The following is a 23,792-nucleotide window of genomic DNA, read 5'->3' as shown; positions in this document are numbered from 1 at the left end:
CTAAGTCCTGTCAATACTTGACGAGGCATTTGTTTTTAATGGAGACCCCCATATTGAGCGAGTCAATAATTACTAAATTCTTTTTAGTACCAAAATCATAACTACTCATTAAAGCAAGATAATCTTTTCTTTTTTTAAGAATCTTCAGAAGGACAACAATTCTCCTCTTGCCAGCGGAGGATTTGAACTCTTTTTAAGTGGTGCTTTTTTCTTCTTCCTGATTTCATTGAAAGACAGTACTAAAAATGAATCAATCCAATTTGTCTCCTCAGAGTCAGACCCACGACAATAAGAATATCATCTATCCGTCTGAGACCCGAAAACTCTCTGAAACATTCAAATATCTGCAACTGAAACATGCACTCTCTCATAGTTTTAAAGGCACGGAGTTTTTCATTTTTTCTTTCAGCAAATCCCAACCTCTTATGAATCCAACTTCTGGTTGCAAATGCCCACAATGCATTAACAATCTTTTGTGATGCCTTTCTAAAGTAAACATGGAGTGATTCTCCAAGAGACCACCACTGTCCCAATCCTTTAGCCATAAAGCATCTGTTTCATGGAGAAAACGTTCAATCCCCAGATTACAGTCATGGAGAAAGCATATTCTCAAATCCATTAGGACATAAAGCATCAGTGTCTCTGTTATTCCCTGCTCAACTAGAAGGGTCCAAAACTCCAGCAATGACTAGATCCTATTCGACAAAATCAAAACATCTCTCTCGAATCAGCTCACTACCATACATTTGACTCAGGTCAATGGCACTGGTAAGTTGAAAATTCATCTTATGCGACTGTTAATGACATCATACTCCTGCTATACCAGCTAAAACATCACATGAGAACATACTTTTCGACTACAAGTAGATGCTCTAACATCGAAAGAAGACTGTATTTAGAACAAGAAAGGAAAAACATTTAAACACAACTGCAAGAACCATATGACATGAGATAGTTTCTTACAACTTTCCAACTCCAATTTTTTCTCATTCTTTTGCGGTTAGGTTGGTTCTTGAGCTGCAATTTTACACCCAAAAGGCCATCAGAACCAGAAAGCTTCTCTTGCTCTCCAAGCCCAACGGACCTAGTACCCTTTTTCTGTATTCTCAGGCTCCAACCATGTATATATTATTTACAGGAGCAACCAGACTACACTATGAACCCATGTTTGGGGTTTGAACAATTAGGCCTTGAACCAAGAAGTCTTATGTGTGAGCAGATTGAGACGACAGCAATCTGGAGTGGTTGTGCTCACCTTCATAAGTAACTATCAGCATTGTGGGGTCTTCCAAGCACCTTTCAACATGCTTCCTTGCTGGGCATCCTCTCATGCTGCTACATTTGTAGTATCCCCTGCATAGATGGTAAGGGTCTAATTTGTTAGCACTGCTATCAGTTCCCAAAAGGAGATGAAAAATGCAGCTCTTATATTATAACACTCTCTGAAGTTTCACAGTCACCAGTACGCAGTGAAAATAGTGTCGATTCTCCAAGTTCAAACAAACTGACAATTCTCCATGTACAGGCTGATAAGAATGCAGGCAGTTTTGAATATTGCAAGTAAAAGGGTGACTTTCTTGCAAAAAAATATTTTACATAAATAAAGAATGAAGCACAATGATATAAGTAGGTGATTCATTATTACATGATTAAGCCATGAACCTTCAATTATCACATGGATAAGCAGTGAAACAAAAGAATAAAGTTATCCACGGTTTAAAGTAATCACAAGAACTGAAATTAGCCATCAAAGTATGGCATATGCAGTAAGAAGTTTGATTACCATGAAGCAAAGGTGTCTCTGAATGATTAGGTTGTTCAATAAACTAAGAAATCACAACTTTTTCAGTCATTGCCCAAAGAAGCATGGGAGCACAAGAGACCAGTTAACAGTTGGATACATGACTAAACCTTCTTCTAGGATAAATCAGAACCATAACACAATAAAATTAACAAAGAAATAAGCAAAAATGGACCCAAATACTAACAGTTCCAGAAACAACATCAGGTCTAGTTTAGTGAATTAGGTCTTATTTGAACAACAGGCGATGCTAAGGATCAATATCCAAAAATGATAAGAATTTTAAAAAGAAGAGAACGAGAAAAGGAAAGAAAACACAGACCTGGGGTGTGGAGAACCCTTGATGGGCTTCTGTCCATACTTCCTCCATGAATACTCATCAGGAGGAATATCAGCAAGTTTGCTACTAATAGCAGGCACTTTGATGGATCTCTTCACCCTTAGTCTCCTATACAGTAACAAAAGGCTAAAATTATTCCCAAGTCCATAAACTAAACGAAAAGGCAAACTTTAAAAGGCTTGATATGTTAGTAATGAACCTCTTCTTTGAGCAGTGGCATCTCCCACTTGTCCCGCATTTGCCACTACCATCTTCCCCTCTACCAGAGCACCTTCTCTTGGTAGATTGATGCATGCTACGATGATCTGATGACTGTGGTGCTCCGATCAAATGAAAGGTTTTTGGATCCAAACTAGCCACACTCCCATCAATGCTCAAAGACGACATAAAAGAGCGGCCAGATGACATGGTTGGTGTACAACTAGAACTGTCAAACTTGAGATTTATCCCACTATTGCTTCTCCCATACAACATATCAGCCTGAAATTTCATCTGCTGCTGAAGCTGAAACTTCTGCTGCTGCTGCTGAAGGAACTGGTAGTGGCTGGCGGCTCCAGTTTGCGGGGCGAGTTGAAGAGAGTTTTTAACGGAAGAATCCATGTCAAGAGAAGGGTTTTCAAGGAACAACTTTTGTGGGACTTGCGCCGAAACTTTAGGAGCTGAATCCATTGCTGGGGTCGGTTTTTCCAAGAAACGCCTTCCCAGAAACTGTAGAGACTTAGGTGAATACTCTGTTGATACTGGGTTATCTAAGAAAATATGTGGGGGAGTATCTGTTTGGATTCTCTTCACTCTCCTGACTCTTGCGTGTCCCATGTTAGTACCGAGAAGATTAACTACTCTCTGATACTTGAAAACAGCTTCATCCGTCTCTAAGATTAGATTTCCATAGTGTATCTGATCCTGTGGTTGAGATAACAGAGTCAAGACTCGGTGACAGCACTCCACAGCAGCTCTATTAGCCTCTTCAACCTCCTCCATTTTTTGACTGACCCAAAACCAAGCCCTAGAAACCCAGATACAAGATCATCTGAAACAAATCAACAACCACTCTTCCGGCGAAAATACCGAAAACCCATTCCCCAAAACGGACTCAAGCAGAAACTACGAAAGCCCAGATGAGATTTCCATCAGTTCAGTACTCAATAATTCAAGTTATGTAAAACCCAAGTAGATTATCCGATTGAATTGAACGCACAAGACTTGATCAAAACAAACAAGACCCAGAAAAAAGTTGTGATAAAACTAGATACAAGATTACTGAAACATGGAAAAAACAAAAAAGACGGACCTCAGATATTGAGCAATCAAACCCTAGATTCTTCCCCCTCCCCCCATGGGACTGGATTGAAAGGTGTGAAAGAGAAGAAGACCCCTGCAGGCCCAAGAATCACCGGGGCGTAAGGGAGGAAATTCTCGTCCCTATTAATAGTTCAATATTTAAAAGAAAAAACACAAATTGAAAATAGAAATGACATATAATGGATTTTTCAGAGAGAGAAGCTCGAAGATGGTCTGTCAGGATTTAAATAAGCTATCCGCCCGAAAAACGAAACTGCCGTCTCTGTCACAGATCCGAAAGTGGGTCCCGCATAGACCTCGTTATTCCTCTTCTCCCTCTTTTATTTTCGTTTTCCCGTTGTTATCTTCCTTTCGAGTCTTTTTTCCTCGCCTGTGATTTTCGGCTTTCGGAGCCCGTCAGAGAGTCCGCCTCGGGGGAGGGGCTCACTGCGGAATCCAAAGTAGCCGTTGAAGGTTTCACGAATTACGTAATGACACGTAGCAGAATTCTAAGAAAAGAGACCATTGCCTCTTGCCTGTTGACCGAGAAGCCTTCGGTCGATGTTTTCGCGCCGGAAAATAGACGACAGTGGGGCCCGCGGTCAGAACTCCGTTGACTTGAAAGGGACTTCTCGCGTGTTGCTTTCTTTATCCCCTTCGCTGTATGGAATTACGGAACTGCCCCTTTGGCTCACTAAAATCTGTGCAGCGTTGATATTGTATATCGTTTAAACTTAAAATATGAATATTTAATATAAAAACACAATTTGTGAAATATCACAACTACCCCTGATCAGGTTTATGTGTTTTTTATTATTTGAAACTATTATTTAGCCCTAATTAGAAATTTTGACAAACTACAATGACAAAAAGCAGGCTCCACTTAATTATAGCAAATTTTGTCTATTTGTAAGAAAAAAATTATTATTTATAGAATGTCATTATCTTTATTTTTATTATTAAAAAATAATACAAATGAAAAATACCAAACAGATGTCGACATGAATACATGGAATAATATATAAATATAGAATAAAAAATCAAGTCATACGACTTATTCGATTCAAATTTAATGATCCTCCCTATACAAAATACACCGTTTAGGACCCTCCAAAATTGAATAGAGGCATGTGAAGGTTCCAATTTGGGAACTTAGTGAGAGAGATTATGATATAATTGCGCATATGAATCGGGTTTAGGGTGGGTTTTTCAAAACCTAAACCTAAAATTTGTTCACTAAATTAGAAAACAAACCCATCTTCATCATCGGGAAGCCAAGACCAATTGTCGAAATTCTTATTTTTCATTTTTTAAGACTAAATTACTTTTTCTTCATCATCGCCAAATCAGGACGCTTTTGTAAAAAAAAAAAAATTATATGAGAAAGAAAGCATTAGGCGAGGCATCTTTCTTACCTTCTTCTTTTTTATCTTCTTGGGCTTCCCCAGGGCTTTTTACAAACACATAGACGTAACAGAAACACAGAGGTAGGAGGGTGTCTTGTCTTTTCGCTTTCCCTCGCAGCTCCGCTTCTTTAATCTTTCCTTCTCTGTTTTTTTTTTTTTTTTTTTTTCTTTTCTGCATTTCCTTTGGCTTCTCCCACAAGGGGAATATCAAATTTTGAATTGTAAGCTCTGAATCACCCTTGCTTTGGACAATAATGGAGATTAGAGAGACCTCGACGTCGTTGCTTTCTGGAGCTCTCTGCTGTCCTCGTGATTTTGCGTAAAGTGGGCGACGATCATCTCAACCCCTGAGTTGGAACTGGCTGCTTTTGTTGAAACCCTACAATTTGCTCACTTACAGAAATGGGGTATCTGTCCATTCCCCACTGGTTATGAGATTCATTTCTGTTCGACATAATCATAATAAAATATCCGAAAAAAACTAAAAAAACATAACAGAGTAATTGTATTCGTATTTATTCTTAATCATTAGATCAGACAATCTAGGAGTAAAAAAATTGATGCGGTTTCGCTTTCCCATCCAGCCGATAAAGCCTTAAGAGACAGAAGTTCTAATTCCGAGTGTCCAATAGCCATAGAGAAGTCACTTTCCAGAGGTGAAACTGACTCAACTATGTCAAAGCCTACGCAAAAAGAGGCTGTGGATGATTGATATCAATCAAGAAAGGGCCTCTTTTTGCTTACTAAAGCACCCTGCCTTATCATTTAGCATAATAGTAGACGTTCTTGGATCAATCATTATGAAAAACAGAGAAAGGTAAACTTTACCTTTGCAATCAAATAGATTCTCCATGGTAAAATATTAGATTTTCAGATAACTAGATAATTCACTAAACCATCTCGCCCATAGAATCTTTGCTGTGAAGTTTGGTAATGCAAGTTTTCCAGCATGACTTCGGACTAGGTTAATGAATCAAAATCCCTTTCGTTGTAAGGGGCAAATTCTGATGTTACTCTCTTGAAATTTCTTTTCGTCGGAAGCAAATCATAAAGAAACTAAAACAATGAAAACCATTATCAGTCGGATGCAGGTAACAAGTATCAGACAAAAACATTACTGTCTCCTCCCTCTTCCTTTCTTTGAGGGTTGGGTTTCTGACTGCTCCTTCGCTGTACATCTGTTATATCAACTGCAAAAATATTTAATCAGCAGATATTACTACTACTGTAAGTTCGTCCCATCTATGAGACAAAAATCTAAGCAGAGAATGGCTAGTACCATCAGGTCCCCGAGACATTAGGGTAAAGAAGATGTTGTTGAGCTTTTCCATCTTCTTGGCATCTTGGGCTTGGTCTGTTTTAAACTTGAGGCACTGCAAGTAACAAAAAAAACTTTAATATCCAGCAATACAAAGAAGTAGAAAAAGAGAGTCTACTCAAAGAACAAGATGCCCATACACTAAGAGATTGCCATGATGAGATGTCACCATCCTCAACAGAACAGCCAATCCAACACTACTAGTCTTAACATAAGTTACCAAAGGAAGAGTTCACTAAGAATGCAATAACATAAGTTACCAAAGGAAGAGTTCACTAAGAATGCAATAACAAAAGACACAGACAAAAGCTAGCCTATCCACCTATTTGCTAGCTGTTGAACTTTCGAACTTGTCACCTAGACCAATAAATTAAGATTTTGTCTAGAAACCTATTATGTACAGAGCAAAGATCCAACTTAACCAGCTTGATTCTCTAAATCGCTGCCAAGGAACATAAAACATTGCATACTTGTGAAGAAATTGCTTTTTCAAGCATATTAAATTTGCACTAATATCTTTAGAGTGCATAAAACATAAGAATTTTATATGAACAGCAATAACGAACATGCATTCTGCAAGGGGGCAAATCCATTCCAAACCAGCTGGTTGAACCAATTTGCCAAGGACCCATACCCATGACTAGGTCTATAACTGTTTATTGGGAGTTTAAGATTCATAGCCAGACCAGCTGACTTAGCCATAAAAGAAGTGAACTGGACTAGATAAAAAGTGACTTTAACTTCTTTAAGGACAAGAACAAAAAACTTTGATACTTTTCAATTATTTGTGTTTGAAAAAATCTAGCTGTTAGAACTGGTTGACTAGGACCCATACCCATGACTAGTTCTATAACTGTTTATCTAGATTATAGAATACAGATAACCAGGCCAGACAGACATAAACCAGGTGAGCTTTTTTGAAAAATCGAAACCCCTTACCCTGGTGAGAAGTGAACCCAAAATCTCTCACATTAAAAACAATAGGTTTTTTACCCAGAATCGGAACCCAACCTGGAATCTTAAAAACCTGGGTCGGGTCAGCTAAACCCAAGTCCACTCAGAGTGGACTCACCCAAAACAAAAGGGGTAAAGTCCAACCCCAAGACCCAACCTGGCCCTGTTAAAATCCAGGTCGACCCGCGGGCTCAGAAAACCATGCAATAACCACCCCGCCCTGCAACTGAATCCCCCCCAACCCCCATGTGGCTGTTGAGCCAAAGTTCCAGGTGACCTTGACCAAACTAATTAGTTGTAAATTTCTTTTAAGAAAAAAGGGAAGATAAAGTGGTAGTGATTTGTTTCAAATTGATCTTTTTTTATCCAAAAGATCTTCTCTGGTTGAATCAATTGACTTGGGCCTTTAACATGACTAGGTCTATGACCATTCTCACATAACTAGTAAGACCAGCTGTTTTGGAAATGAGCCAGGTGACCTGGACCATGTTTTCTGAATGTTAATTACACACCCCGTACCATCTTTCTTTTTTTGAAAAGCCCCTTACCCTCTTGGTGAGACTTGAATTCAAGACCTTACACTTGGAGCACTCCATGTAACTATTGAGTCAATGGCTCAAGCCTGACCTGGCCCATGTTAATAAGTGGTTTTAACATATTTTAAAAATGGAAAAAAATAAAATTAATGCACCAGTTTACTTTAATATTACTTTTTAATCTAAAACTTTTTTTGTTTTCAACTGCTGGATTAGTTTGCCCATTAGTCAAACTAGTTAGACCAAATACTGATGATGACTAATCAGGTTCTAAAGCACTGGACGGTGTATGATAACAAAAGGAACTCCTTTCCAACTATACAGTTATGAGCTAACAACAAAGATACTCATCTTACCAACAGGTAATACTATGAATGGGCCATTCCTAAAACTGAAATCAAATCATTAAATCATAAATTTGTGAACACCATCATCTAATCAATGTTACAGAATACATACCTAAACAATCATGAAGAGACACCAAAGTTTTGAGTACAAACAGTTGCTGGAGATAAAGAAATCTAAGGAAGTCACCAGGGTTAAGAAATCTAAGAAATTAGTACAAACAATTGCTGCAGATAAAGAAACAGTTGTGGATGTATACACCAGGGCACAGAGTGTTCTGTATGTGTCTATGATTGATAGATCACCATCAATAAAAAAAACAAATTCAAGGGTATGTCTTATCATTTTTTGTCAGAAAAAAAAGTGAAAAAAAGTTAGTGTTATCAAATTTCAAATCCAGTAATTGGGCATATGACTGAAGTTCTTAGGGAGAGAAACTTCAATTCCAGGGATGAGTGTAACCAACCAGACACCTATTCTGATATGCATGTACTTTCAAAAAAGTACATGGCCAACTATTTTTAATCCAGCAGAATAACATGATTGTTTCAAGTAAATAAATATTTAGACACTAATTAAGTGTGTTTTGTTTTGCCAACTTATGCTTTGAAAACAGGCTGGAGGTTTATGGAATCACCACCAAATTATGAAAAAATTTATTAGAATTTTGTAATTCCCGAAGAGGCTAAAATGAAATGAACAAAAAAAAAGTCTTTTAGCTTCTGAAATGGATCTGGCTAGAAAAAAAAAATGTTAAGCATAACTCAGACATGTGCTCTTAAGATTCTTTGGAGAACTAACATTTTAACTTCCATAAGCAATTGGAGTGAGAAGCAAAGTAAATTGAGCAACACCATCTCATAGATATGTAAATTCTCAATTAATTGTCAGTATTGGGTGCTAATAAAGCAATGAAGAGATAGAAAATGATTAGTTTAAACAAAGTATTTTATCTGTATAAAAGCTAATTGATTAATCACATAATGACTCTCCACTGATATCTTATTGCGCTTGAAGTTCTGTTGATATTAAACCAATGAATACATCTAGATAAGACAGCTCCGAAGGGAAAGATTATTTTTTGACAAATTGAGCAACTGCAAATCCCCACATTTGGTGTCTATAGAAGTGGGCCTTGGATTCAAGTCTCACGGGTGTCTACAGATGCCCTGGTTTTTGTTGATGTCCTAATCTTGAAAAAAAATGACATTAAAATTTACCTAAAAGATTTCTAGCTTGGACTAGTTCCACGAGTTCTATAATGCAATTCCTGCCATGGCTAGCTTGGTAACAATCCCTAGAAATTGCCATACTGTAACACCAAGTTGATGGTCCACTTAAGGTTCATGATAAACAATGACTGATTATTGAGGGCCGCTGCCTGTAATTCACTCAGCTTTGGGCTGCTCCGGATCATACAATTATTTGGTTCACCAAATAAAATTAAAAAGAAACAAAATGATTCATTCTTATAGTATTTTCTTCATGGAATTTTTCTACTTAGGTTAGGCTTCCATGGGAAAAAATCCTCGCCAAATACAATATTTAAAAAAAAATAATTTCCAGTTGGAGGAATATCTTTTGAAAAACTATTTCTCCTTTACTAATGTTCTTGTGTTAATAATACAGTAGAAACAAAGGAAAGTTCTCTTTTTGTTATTTGACCCAATATTATAAACTGATAAGAGTATCAAAATGTGAAGTTATACTCAATAGAACGATAAAGGTTCGTAGTTCACTTAACTCAAAACCGAAGCCAATTCCACCCCTAGGTAGCAGAAATGGCATTTTATATTTCCTTCAAATGAAAAAAAAAAATACTTTTATATCTTTCATTCTTATACTAAAGTAATGAGGAAAAAGATGAATGTTTTTATAATTATTTTGGAAACAGATGAGTGGTTTTATATGCACAAAAGTGGCAAGAACACAAGTACATGTGGTCAAAGGGCCTATTGTTTCTTTCAAGCAGAAGCACAACCTTGGAAAAGGGGAAATGAAGAATTGGCAAGGCTATGATGCCCACAACAAAATAAGTTTCAAATCAATATTGAACCGTATTGCACATTGGTCCAACCTGGACCAAATCATAAACAAATTTACTGCAATAAAATTAAGTTTAATGGGAAATAGTAAGCTCTCATATGTTGCTCGAAGCAATTTTTATACAAAGTTGAAGATACTATTAATACTGAAGATCTTCAGATGTGAGCAAGAATTGAATCACTACTTCAATAGCATGTTGTCATTGCCACATAGAAGTATGCAAAAACAGGTGGCAACTTCTCAATAAGAAACCCGAGAACACAGTGGCAGATAGAAATTTTTTATGCAACAAAAATTTGGATACGTGTGCAAAGCATTTTACTAACTTGCCCCCGTTGTGTTGAAGAATAAACCATGTAAAATGCAAGTTGTGCAATATACTACAAAAGCCTCATCGGTTGTTTTTGTCCTTTTCAATTGCTTCTATGCTAGCATCAGAGCATATGCAAAAATGAAGCTTTACTAATGGTAACAAATCATGCAGGTTTTCCTCGTGAAAATACTAAGACAATGATTGAATTTTTTTAACGTTGATAATGTGCTCAGCCCATGCCGAAACTCAAAATCATAGTCTATGATGCTAGCGCCTAATGGTAACGCAGTGAGTCCAGCAAACAAACAATTTCCTGTATCTTCAATTATAAATGTTCGAAAGTTAAAAACGAGATAAGAAAGTATTGTAGTATTCTGCACAATTATGAAAAAGTATGGCACAGACCTATCGAATTTCCAAGGCAAGAAAAAAATGACAAAAATGATAAGAGAACTTGACAGCATCAAACACAACTCCTTACAGAAACAAATCGTCTTAATCTGCAACACCGCTGAACAAAATTCTATCGATAAAAGAAAAAGGCAATGACAGTGTAAGCAAACGCGTGAGCATACCTCTCGATTGTCAGTCACTTTCAAAACAAGCTTCCCGTCACAATGTCGGTATTTCATCACGTATCGAGACTGCCCGATTATCGGTCAACGGTAAGGAATCAAGGGAAATCAAAATAAACGTTTATTAAATAAGACCAAAACGACAGCAAACAAATACAAGAAAGTTTACGAAATTCATAAACGGATGAGAGGATACAGATTGGGGATCCGCGCGAAAAAGTTGAATGGATCGCTCCACGAACTCATCCCAAGAGGCGACGTAAACCATTCTCAAAAATTCGAGCAGAATGGAAGAAGAGACAAATAGGGCCAATTGTTCCTCTAATACAACACTGAGAACACAGTGAGAGTAGCGGGAGAATGAATGCCGCCGCCGCCCACAATCAGACGCTTATTGCCCCTTGTGAAAAGCTTCGAAATGAGCAATCGAATTCATCCGTTTTTTTTTTTTTTTACTTTGAAGTTATAGGACGGCATGAATTAGGGTGATATGATTTTTCTATCTTTAAAATCGGTATAAATATCAAATAACTAAATAAATAAATAAATAATTTTAATAATCTTCTACTGTATAAAGTATAAACATATGGACTATTTTTTGTTTTGTGTGTGTGTACTTGTATTGGTGGTCCACTAGGCTTAATTGCAGGATCAATTCCCTAGTGTTTTTTTTTTTTTTCAAAGAGACGTTTCAATTCACCTGTCAGGTCATTCAAGGCACAAATCAAGTTTGTTCGTGGAGATCAAATAGATTACTAAATCGGAGATAAAATCTCATAATACTTAAAAATTTGTAAGTTTTTTTTTTTTTTGTTATTGTACTTACAGTCGTGTCACTTTGTAAACTAGATCACTTTGTCTAATAATGTTTTTGGGATACCTGGTGAATCCTATTTAATAAACACAAGTTGACTCACAAATCAATTGGCTTGATACATGTTTGAACTCTACTGAAAAAGAAACTAGTAAACAGACTTTCTAGTCATGAACTAAATCCTCAACTCATCCAAATCTAGTTAATTTAGAGAATTATGGAACTCTTTTCCAAGTAGAGGGAGAGAAGGGAAGTAGGTACAAGACAAGAGTAGTAATCAACAGTGTAAATGTCCTATTACACTTGAATGTTTAGATGTTGCTTGTCTAGAAAATAAAAAAAATGAGAATTTGATCATTATTATTTAAAAAAATAGTTAGTAAAAATAAAAAATAATCATTTTTTTTCACTAATTATTTTTAGAAATAATAACGGTCAAATTTTTATTTTTTACTTTTCTTTTCCCTAGGGTTCCAAACATACCCTTAGTGATCGTGTTCCGTTGTGATTTGAAAAAATTTACAACTCTGCAAACTTTTTTTTCTCATAAAATTGCCAAACCCTAGAGAGATTAATAGTGCATGAGCTATTTTGCAAGTTAAATCTTAAAAGGTTTGCACATATAGAAACCATGCAAAAACCTATGATTTAACTTGACCCGCCTCACAAAGCATAGAAACACATCCCGAGCATATTTTCATTTTAGTTCCTACACCACTTATCCAACATGAAAAACTATCGGGTGTGAAACGGTTATGGTAACGTCCGATCATGATCGAATGGCTCAGATAGTTATTTCACCTGTTTCGCATAAATCGCTTTTCGTATCGGACGAGCGTCTTAGTTTCGAGTTACATATTTTATGTATAGGTCCTAAAATATGTTACATAAGGTGTACCGAAATCGGAGGCTTCTCGGACGTAACACGTACCGTAACGCCGAAACGCCCCTCAACCGTTTCTATTGGTTGAGGCACAAAACGTTCAAAAGCCCCACTCTCTGCTATAAAGTAGTCTAGTTTGTTCGGGAAGCAAACGAGCTTCAGGGAGCGAACTTTTTGAGTTTCAATGGCGTCTGATGCTTCCGATGCTCTCGCAGGTTATATGTTTATAGCTTTTTCTATTTTTGTTAGTCTTTAAGCAGCTTTGCCAACTCACTTCGACATTATTTTCATCATTTTTCTGTATTACAGTGAGGGAGAAAGTTCAGGAATTTCTCAACGCAGCTCGAACTGGAAATCTTGATCTTTTCAAAAGTAGGTTAAGATGTTTGAACTGCGAGCTCATTTTAGTGGATAGGCCAGGATTCATTTTCTTTATTATTATTATTCTTATTATTTTATTTTTTTGGGAAGAATTGGCAACACAACTCGAGGACGGAGGGCCAGGGTTGGCAAAAACGGTTACGGACGTTAAAGATGCGAATAAAAGAGGTGCTCTTCACTTTGCTGCGCGAGAGGGGAAGACTGAAGTCTGCAAGTATTTGCTTGAAGAGTTGAATCTCGGTGACATTGTTGATGTCAAGGACGATGATGGTAATTTAATCACTTTCTTCCCTTTCTATCCTATATTTCGCTTTTTAATGGGATATGGTATTGTTTATCAGCTTAATTTTGCCTTTTTAAGTTGGTTTTGAAAATTTTACTGTCCACTTATGTTCCCTACGTTTGATGTTCATTACAGTTTTTGTTTAGCTTGCTGAAATGTTGATTTGATAGCTTACAGAAATTAGCTTTTATGAAATGGTGTGTAACTAAGTTGCTTTTGCAGGAGAGACTCCTCTTCTTCATGCAGTTAGGCAAGGACATGTTGCCACTGCCAAGTATCTTGTTGAACATGGAGCAGATCCTGCAGCTGCTAGTCATTTAGGAGCTACGCCTGTGCACCATGCTGCTGGAATAGGTACTAGAGTATTTTTCTTTGAAGTCAGCTACTTTAGGAGTTACGAAGGGTTGTGATCTCTCTTAAATTGTTTATTGTTATGCAAGTTTAACTTTTAAATGACAATGTTTCCTAACCAGAAATTTCCTGTGATGAGATTGGGAAAGGAGATGTAATCCTTATTAACTAGAAAACGAAGGTAAAAACATACTAGGCCAAATGCATTCCAACACTTGTAGGCAATCTTTCGCAATGGACTACCAGAAATTTACGTTTCACAAGATTCAAAAGCCAAGGGAGAGTATTATTAGTATTATTGTAATAATTGGTCTCTCTGCTTCTTCTGGACTAGCAACGTAGGTAAATTCTTTGCATTCAAAATTAATTGGTAATTAACTGTAATTTACCTTGACCCTCTTCTATATTTGAATTTTTAAGTAATTACTTAAAATATAGATGTTCTCATGTATGTCACCAATTTTTCTTGTGTTTTTAGAGTCAGTTGAAGTGGCCAATTTGGATTTATTAGATTTTAGTATTTAGTTGGAAATGATTTATTGAGGTGCACCAATTTCTGTTATCTTGTATATTCTTCCCTTTTTTTTATGAATTTTCATCTTTCTCAAAAAAAAAAATAAAAAATCAAGGTGCATCATCTAGCTATTTATTAGTAAGGGTAGCGAATGAGGTACACAGAAAAAGCAAAGTACTCAAATGCTGGGAGAAAATAAGGTGAAAGTCTCCTGTTCATATAGTTCATAGACTGCCCAAATTTTATTTCTTGCCTGTACAGAGTTCACACCAAAGAAATGAGCATTGATAATGTTCTTTCCTTTTTTCTTTTTTATAGCTTAAATGCCGAATTTGCTCCTTTATGAATTCGGATATCAAAAGTGGCTAAGATGTAATTCAAAATCATCTCTGGCACATATTTCAGACTATAAGCTACTTTGTACAACTATGGCTGAGCATGTTATTGTTTTTAATGTGTCTTTCCAAATCTAGCAAAATTCTGAATTGAACCTTTCAAAGCTAATACTAAATGCTAAGAGCATGTTATAACCCCATTTAGAAAAAAAGGGTGGGTGTTATAACCATTTTGTCTCTTTTTATTTTTTATTATATAAAGAGACTTTTAACATTGCTGGTTGAGCACGACTGCCTGATTGGAAAAATTGTACCAGAATCATACACATTTTAAATTGTTCGTTAATTGTTTCTAGATTCAAATGGAATGCCTGTTCGTGGAGGTTGATTAAGAAAACTCAAGGGGACTGTTATATGTACTCCCATTTTTTATAGTCACATTTACATGATAGGATTCGAATCTGTATGGGTACAAAAAGCAAAAAAAGTACAAATCATCACCATGCACATTTCAACTGAAGAAATGTAGCTAATCATGTGAAAATTAAATTTGCACTTAGTGTTTCCTTTCCTTCAAAGTTTAGAACCCTCTCTATTGTGTATTTTCATATAAAAAGCCGTGTATTTGATATCTAGTTGACATGTTCTTACTTCTCAAAGTGTTGATGTGGAAACAAATGATGATGCTCCTGTAATTTGCCATGCTATTATTGACCTAGTACTTGATGCTTACAGGTAATATCGAGTTGCTAAGTTTCTTTGTTTCCAAAGGTGGTGATGTGGAATCGCAGAGTGATGCCGGGACTCCCATGATTTGGGCTGCTGGTCATGGACAACAAGAAGCTGTTAAATTTCTGTTAGATCAACATGCTAATGTAGTTTTTCTTTTTCTTGAAGATTTCTTTCATGAAGATTTGCTAATGAAGCTATTCTATTGTGGTAGTTTTTAAAGATAATCTCACACCTCCTGAGTATGGTTCCTGTTGTCCCCTGCCTATTTTTCTGCCAAATTATATGGATCAAACTTACTGGGACATTTTTTTCAAGCACTTTCTGGGGCTTTCACACTGATTGCTTCTGGTTTCTTTTCAGCCTAACACTGAAACTGATGATAATATTACACCATTGCTTTCATCAGTAGCTGCTGGTTCATTGCCATGTTTGGAGCTGCTGATTCAGGTTGGAGATTTTTTTTTTTAAAATTTATTTTTGACCTTTTTTTTTCCTGTTGTTTAGATTATTTTAACCTTCAGTATGGTATCATTCTCTGCTTCTTTTCTCTTTGTTTGATGTCATGCTCTTCTGCTCATCTGCTATGGTAGGACACATGGACTAACTTTCTGGTCTTATTCTTCGAATTAGGCGGGTGCTAATGCGAACGCTGGTGCAGGTGGAGCAACTCCTTTGCATATTGCTGCTGATAGTGGCAGGATAGAGATCACTAACTGCCTTTTAAAGGCGGGTGCTGATCCCAATATTACTGATGAGGTGAGGTTGATCATACTATCACTTCTTTGTGGTTTTTTTTATTAATTTGATATATCTTTGAATTGGCTTTATTGATTGTGAATCTTTTTACTAATATCAGGATGGTCTGAAGCCAGTACAAGTAGCAGCAATCAGAGGTAATCGTGGTGTTGTTGAGATCCTGTTGCCTTTGACATCGGGCATTCAGGATGTTCCTGACTGGAGTGTTGATGGAATAATCAGACATATGCAGGCAGAAGGGCCCAAGCAGGTACTGGCTTTATATTCACTGTTTTGTGGGCTTTAAATGGGTAAAGACATGGCATTTATGAAATAAGTGAAAAGACCTCTCTGCGAAGTCAGTATGGGGTCTTATTGAGATTTAATTTTCAAAATTCAATGCATGGGTCTTGTGAAGATTTTTTAAGGCCCATGATTTTTATGGATTTGCAAATCAGTTATTTCTGAATGAGTTGTGGATTTAAAAAAATTAGAAGGGGGTGGGAGAGTCTCTCGCTGCTCCTAAATACTCCTTTGCCTACTTTGGAAGGGGAGGGGCAGGTTCGCCCCTCCCTCGTTCAGTTATCTCCTGCTTCCTCTCTATTCCCAAGAGGAGATGGGAAGCTCCATGCTTACCCCCTCTGTTTCAGAGATTGGGATGGCAGGGGGAGGGGGAAGCCTCCTTTCATCTCCATCTCTTAACAGTGAGAGGATGAGAGCTTTAGCCATCAAGCGGGACACAGAATCCCACTTGACTTTTGTTGTCAAACCTGGAGAGTTCTGACTTTATTTTTAGAAGCTTTTTTGGAATTTTTTCTCGACAATCTCTCAGGTAGGATTTTTTAAAATCATTTAAACTCATGCTTTTTTGTATCTGTTAAAAACCCGTTGGTTTTCAGGGGAGGTTAATGAAAGTCTGGATTTTGCAAATTTTGGACTTTGGTTGGACTTGTTGAAGTTAGGGGCTAACGAAGATAGATTTCACACTGACTTTGAAAATCCTGGACAGTAATCTACCTACAAACCTAATGTTAACTCCAAAATACAAGTCATAGTTCAGCAGGTCTGACTTAAAAATTTCTACTCCCTAGACTTTTTTTTTTTTTTTTTTGAATGCGGTTACTCCTAGACTACAAAAAAAAAAAAAAATACTCTGTTGTCTGTCCTTTAGATGAGAGGGAAATGACTATTACTTAATATTTTATTTATTTTAAAAAGTAATAATTAAATAAAATGATATTTTTTAAATATTATTTTGATGCAAATTTTACAAAATTTTTAAAGTATATTATCATATTTAATAAAAAGATGAAAATAAAATTTCAAAAGTTAAGATATTAATTTAATTATTTTAAGAACAAAAGTTTAGATAAGTATTACTTTAATTATTTAATTTATTAATAAAAAATTATTTGAAAAACATAATCATGTACCTCATGTTACTTAATCTATAACTTATTGTAAATTTTATTATTATTTATATTTACTATAAAATATTAAATTCGTGTACTTTAATGTTTTAAATTATTTATGGATTTAGATTTTCTTTATTTACATAAATTTAAAAAATATTTAAAATTTTAGAAATTAGTTTTTTAGTTGTAATTTAAAATAATTAAAGTTTACAGAAGAAGATATAAGTTGAATATATTTTTATATTTAAAATATTTCTGGAAATCTATATGCCCAAGTCCATTTCCTCTCTCTAACTCAAGATTTGGATTATTCTTTCACTTAATATAGTTTCACTAACTCTAAAGTCCCAACAAAGAGTCTGAACTCACTGCTTTCCTATGTTGACTTTGAACGTCCAGCATGTGTTATTGGCTACCATATCAAGTTCCATCAATCTTTGTGGGGCTCATCATGTATCATTTGCAAAAGTACTATATCAGCAATATGAGCCATCTGATGAATGAAGTCTTTCTTGATTTGTAAGGCATTGTGTTTTATTGCCTTTGCCAATCTGTAGTAACTGAAGGCCAAGAGTTGGCTTTTACTGTTGAATGTTATTTTGACCTAAATTTCTGTGTCTCGAGTTGATATTAAAATTTCCATTCTGTAGGAGGAAGCACAAACAGCTGAGGAAGCAAATGTGTCAAAGGAATCCAACTCACAAAAGCCACAGATCACTGAGGTACTCGTTACCCAAGAAACATGTTAAATTTGTCACTCGATGACTGGATATTTTGCATGAATATTTGACCTTAGTTGCCCCTGATTTATGTGCACCCACATTACCTCCAGTATTGGTGGGTGATCAAATTTGGGTGCACCCACATTACTCGTTAGTGGACTACCTTACCACCATAGAACTGTTGTCTATTCTGATGCCCGGGATCCTTTATCATCAATAGTGCTTAAACTGTCTTCTTTTGCTCCATCACTTTCTTTTTGTTCTTCCTCTTCTTCTTCTTCTTCTTCTTCTTCTTCTTCTTCTCTCTTTCTCTTTCTCTCTCTCTCCCTCTCTTTCTTCTTTTTGTATCGACCACTTCAATGTTGTATAATTTGTCCCAAGTGAGAAGCTTGAAGGAATCAGACCTTAATATGTTTGTTGATGTACCCAGGTGACACCTGAAGCCCAGAAAAAAGCATCAGAAGCAAAATCTAGAGGAGAAGAGGCCTTCAAAAGAAAGGATTTTCTCATGGCAGTTGATGCTTACACTCAGGTTAATCATCAAAACCTTGAAAAGCTATGGATGTCAAAGAGTAGCTCAACTCAAGTTCCTTTGCAAGTCTGTTATACTTGTTTACGTCAATGTCAAGAGTCAAGATCCTTCATATTATCAATAAAAAAAAGATCCTTAATATTTAAATGAGATATACTATGAGAGAGGCCATAATTTTAATATTCTTTTTTGAGCACTAGTATACATATGATAGCCTCTTCGGTACTTATTTGCTCACTTAGTGGAGCTCCAAGTGCTTACTAAAGTCACGTCTTTCTTAATACAGGTTTTGCATATTATATGAAGAGGTAGGAACACCAAAACTCTGTTATTACCGCTTCCATGACACTAATTCCTTTTTACATAATTTATACATATTTCTCCATGGTCCCATAAGTCTTGTTGTCTGTATTTGATTATATGAAGGACTCTCATGCTGGAGCTCACAAGTCTTGTTGTCTTGCTGCCATGACACTAATTCCTTACATAATTTATACATATTTCTCCATGTACCAATAAGTCTTGTTGTCTTGGTTTGATTATATGAAGGACTCTCATGCTGGAGCCCACAAGTCTTGTTGTCTTGCTGCCTTTCTTGATAATGTTATAAATGGTTTTCCTTCATGGTGCAAGTGTGGTCTTCACCAACTGCAATTATTTGGTCTGAAAGACATGAATATTTTTGGTTGAACTTGCAGGCCATCGATCTTGACCCTTCTGATGGTACTTTACTGTCTAACCGTAGCCTTTGTTGGATTCGGCTAGGGCAAGCCGATCATGCTTTAGCTGATGCTAAAGCTTGCAGAATTCTAAGACCAGACTGGGCAAAAGCATGCTACAGGGAAGGTGCAGCTCATCGTCTACTACAAGTAAGTTTACTTTCTACAACTTTGAATCTGGTAAATTCTACTATGCTTTATCTAATTCCGTATATTGATTGGTGTTTATTTTTGCAGAGATTTGATGAAGCAGCCAATGCGTTTTATGAGGGTGTTAAGCTTGATCCAGAAAATAAGGAGCTTGTAGATGCTTTCAGGTTACTACTGTTATGTGACCATTTCTTTCTGCTAGGAGTTCTAATCTACCATGCAGGAAAAAAAAACAAAGTAACCAAGCTTCTGTAACTTTCTATGTCTCAAACTCTGTTCTGACGCTGAGCTGCTTCAATTTTCTATTATGGAAAACCACTGGTCATATATACATAGCGTGGTTGGGTATTCCCCAAAGGCATTTTATTTACGAGGAAACTAACGTTTCACATTTTTTTGAAAATGTTAAGTTAGCTATTGATAAGCCTATTGACTCTTTCTCTCTTTCTCTCTCTCCCAATGTTTACTGTTTCTTAATCCTTTGAAACCTTTGTCCCTTTTGCTTATTCTGCATTTACCGTTGCCAATGTGAACAGGGAAGCTGTCGAAGCTGGAAGGAAATTTCATGGAACAGGTCAACAGAAGCCAGAAAGTTAGTGACTCAGAGGAGTCAGGAAGAGGATATTAATTTTTGACTTCAACACTTGAAAATATTTAAAGAGCAGTTTTTCATCTGTTATATGACTGAATGGATAAATATATTTCACTTTTTCCTTTTATTACTTGTGGAACTTTTCCAATGACTGTACGTAGATTAGTTAGAAACTACGACCAAGATTATACAATTGGGTGAATATGAGTTCGTAAATGTTAGTTTTGCAGATGACTGTTTCTTAGAATTAACTTTCTAAGATGTAAAAAGTTTTTATCTTATCTCTCTTTTTTCCAATTGAATACAGGGGAGATCCCCTGAAGTTGGATCCACACTGACTCGGTACTTAACTGTGACAATTTGAGTGGTTTGTTAGTATGTTAAGCATGTCTGCATTGCCTAAACAACAGCGAGAACCGTGATTAGCCTATTTGAAATTTTCTTTTCATCGAAACAATAATGAGTGCCCGAACAGTTGAATACAACTACAGGCGAGGTCTTCTGAGTTGTCTCCCAGCTGACTCGATGAGTCGGTCCCTCCGCGTTGGGCAGGTTATTCCACGAGGGTTCGCGGTACTACTTCAACGGAGAGAAATGGCGGGGAAGCAAATTTCGCACCTGACAAGGCTTATAAAGAGAAGGAACCCCATTTGTTTGCTCCGTCAAATCCAACACTTAATACTTGCTTTGTGGTTTTTGGTGATTGCGTTATTCATTCATCTTGCAAATGGGAAAGAAGAGGATCCTCGTGAAGACCATATGGAAGAAGATAGACACGAATTAGATAAGGAGAGGAGTCTATATGAGGTAATTAACACCTTTTTCTTATCCTCATTTTGTATTTCCGCTTTTATCCTGGTTTGGCCGTTTATCTTCTCGATGACTACCTTTTTCATTTGGCAAAATTTCGCTTAATTTAAATTTGGTCTTTTTGATAATGTTTATCCAGTTACTCATGCTGCTTGCCAATCTGTTAAATGGGTTCCAAGATTTCCCTTCGCTGTTGGTTCTGTGGTTTGCTACTTGACGGAATTAACTCTAGTACAGGATTCTAAGAAAGAGAAAATAATTGTTTTGCTGATGTTTCTACATGTGGAATATCTGAAGATCATGGGCACAATAATCAGTATGATCGGGGTGATATCTTAGGGCTGTTGAGTTGTGAAGGAGACAAGGAGGGCCGGAATTTGGAGCAGCGTTCTCTGCAGCTCCATTATCACTATTTTTTTCGAGAAGTCTAGATTGATGATAGAATCATAAGAAAACTTTCCTTTTTCATCTCTTTCAGTATAGAACTTTTTTTCTGCTCATATCCTACGGCTAACCTACAATTTCTGTCTTGGGATAAAGTCACAGGAGCAAATTGTTTGTAACCTGTAGCAGTGGTTCAGAACTGTTTTTCCCTAGTTTCCTATTAAGTATATGTTGTCAATGGAGATTGATATCATCCATATTCTGTTAGTATATCTGGGCCATAATGAGTTTACATATCGATTCCAGTTTGCCTTAATCACTGTTCTATTTCATTGTAGCAATTAGTGATCCTTTGTCTGTATTGCTTTTCTAGTGGTACATGGTGACTAAGGGTGACATCGAGCCGAGCCGAGTCCGAACCTGTCTATGTTTGAGCCGAGCTTTATTTAAATATTTCGAACTCGAGCTCGAGCCTAAAATTGTTATCGAGTTCGAGCCTAATAATTTTAACCGAATTCAAGCGGAGCTCGAGCTTCAACATTCATTTAAAACTTTTCAAAAACTACATGTCTCGAGTTCGTGCTCCAACATAAATTTAAAACTTTTCAAAAAATACAGGTCAAATAAATTGTATATAAAATTATGCATACATTTTACATAAAATTGGGAATGACCTCTACTTAAAATTGGGCATAAGGGTGGTATCGAATCTAGCTTAGTCTGAAACTTGTTCAAGCTGAGCTTGATTTAAATATTTCAAACTTGAGCTCTAGCAAAGTTCTAGCTTAACTTACATTTAATACTCTATATAAAATATATGTCAAATAAATTATATATAAAATTATGCATACATGTTAAAAAAAGAATGATAGGCGAGGTTCAAGATTGAATTTCAATAATAGATTAAAACACACCAATATTAATCTTTTTTACTCCAAATGGTCTAGCTTGTTTTGTAATTTTTGAATCTGGCCATAAATTTACTATGGCCTCCTTAGTGCCTCTGGTTGAAAATTTATATTCTAGGAAAAACTAGAAATGTTTTTCCTATGATACATATTTCCAAAATAACCTTTAAATAAAATTCTATTACTATTAGTGACTTATTAGAAAATTACAAGAAACATTTTAAATTTTTCTTAGGAAAGTTACATGGACCTCTTATTGCCTCTTCTAGGGAAATAAATAAAAATTAATAATCCATCTAATATATTACTATATTTGTCGATAAATTTTTAATCAAATAAAATGTCAAACACAAAATTGCAATGAAAATTGCCTCATGCTAAAAGTATTACAACATCAATTGTCAAATACTTATTCAAAAATTTTATATACGGTTTTCTAGCCCATCTTGGCAGGAAAATCTTACTTAGAAAATTATATGATTTTTTAATAAGAATTTTCAATTAGAAAAATGTTTAAAAAAAATGAGACACTAATAGTCCCTAGAAACTTATTTCTACTAAAATGTATTTTCAATTTCTTCAAGAGCCATGAAGAAGGAAAGTTTAAGGATTTTATTTTTTTCACTTTATGATCTTGCACGTGCAAAATCAATATGGGGTAGCGGTATTTAATGAGGAACTTGGAGAAGATGAGTCAATTATCCAAGATGAAGATGAGGGAGATAGCATACCTGAAGCAGTGGTGGTAGCGGTATTTAATGAGGAACTTGGAGAAGAACCCATCATTTTCTAAAACAACTCATATTCTTCTTCAATAAATTTTTTCTTTTCAATTGATTTTGTGGACTGATCCTCCTTTGTATCACCCACTAACGCTTGATTAGCCTTTGTCAAGTCTGAGTTGTCGTTGGCATTATAACATATTTCTCTATAGTGACCATTTTTTCCATAGTAACTCTTTTCCTTGTAATAGCATGTATCGTTTGTGTTGCCATATCTCCCACAATAAGTGCATTCTTTCCACAATTTTTCCATGCTTTTGATTAACCAACTAATCACAATTGTATCATTTTTTAACCATTTGTTATAAAAAATGTCTTCTTGATTAATTGGTGGTCCACGGTTGGTGAGATGACCAATTAGGTCATTTGTTATAAGAAACCTTCGAATCGATGTGGACCAACTCATAAAATTTGATACCCTTCGTAAGGGTATTGTGGTAATTCTGAGTATACCACCTTTACTCACATTTTCTTTAGCCATAATAGGCACTTCAACGAAAATAATTCTCCAAAAAATTCTAATAAAAATATCCAAGTAGTATTCTTCAAACAACTTGGTGCATGGAGAAATTTAGCATTGATGCTAAACAATCATTATTCTGAGTAAATAACCACTCATAATAGACTCAATATCAATCTTCTATATCAGGGGAATCTTGTTCCCACAAATTTTTTTTTTCAACAATCTGATAATGGATTGGTCTCAGTTAACAGAAATTCCAAACCGATAAAACTGTTTTGATAACTTCTTTTAGATTGAGAGGCATTCATATCCTCAATCTCATAAGATGAAAAACATTCACATACTCATCTTTAAATCATCTTCTAAATCTAG

At 35.9% G+C, this 23,792-nt stretch overlaps 3 protein-coding genes across 3 annotated transcripts; 1 reads left to right on the top strand and 2 right to left on the bottom strand.

The window, feature by feature from the left end:
* Positions 1-760: 760 nt before the first annotated feature.
* LOC137947992 (probable WRKY transcription factor 74) lies at positions 761-3,778 on the bottom strand. Its single transcript, XM_068793876.1, has 4 exons — positions 3,433-3,778; positions 2,341-3,245; positions 2,124-2,249; positions 761-1,353 (listed from the first exon to the last, which is right to left on the bottom strand). Exons 2-4 carry the CDS (start codon positions 3,120-3,122, stop codon positions 1,206-1,208), a joined length of 1,056 nt encoding a protein of 351 aa, XP_068649977.1. The 5' UTR covers positions 3,123-3,245; positions 3,433-3,778; the 3' UTR covers positions 761-1,205.
* A 1,895-nt stretch (positions 3,779-5,673) lies between these two features.
* Positions 5,674-11,341, bottom strand: LOC137948931 (signal recognition particle 9 kDa protein). The gene is given in 5 exon segments (XM_068795150.1): positions 5,674-6,004; positions 6,007-6,018; positions 6,108-6,201; positions 10,916-10,984; positions 11,112-11,341. Coding segments are annotated over 5 exon segments (309 nt in total). The 5' UTR covers positions 11,184-11,341; the 3' UTR covers positions 5,674-5,942.
* Positions 11,342-12,758: 1,417 nt separating this feature from the next.
* LOC137948181 (uncharacterized) lies at positions 12,759-20,271 on the top strand. The gene is made up of 13 exons (XM_068794169.1): positions 12,759-12,827; positions 12,922-12,984; positions 13,084-13,263; positions 13,499-13,630; positions 15,212-15,351; positions 15,569-15,655; positions 15,839-15,964; positions 16,065-16,214; positions 18,009-18,080; positions 18,511-18,612; positions 19,311-19,481; positions 19,569-19,648; positions 20,018-20,271. Exons 1-13 carry the CDS (start codon positions 12,797-12,799, stop codon positions 20,076-20,078), a joined length of 1,395 nt encoding a protein of 464 aa, XP_068650270.1. The 5' UTR covers positions 12,759-12,796; the 3' UTR covers positions 20,079-20,271.
* The last annotated feature ends 3,521 nt before the right edge of the window (positions 20,272-23,792 follow it).

Source organism: Aristolochia californica, unplaced genomic scaffold (assembly GCF_029961685.1).
Source record: "Aristolochia californica isolate CCGP_79_NKW_82.1479 unplaced genomic scaffold, dmAriCali1.0.hap1 SCAF_13, whole genome shotgun sequence".
NCBI classification, from domain to species: Eukaryota; Viridiplantae; Streptophyta; class Magnoliopsida; order Piperales; family Aristolochiaceae; genus Aristolochia; species Aristolochia californica.
This window is presented reverse-complemented; position numbering and strand designations above follow the sequence as displayed.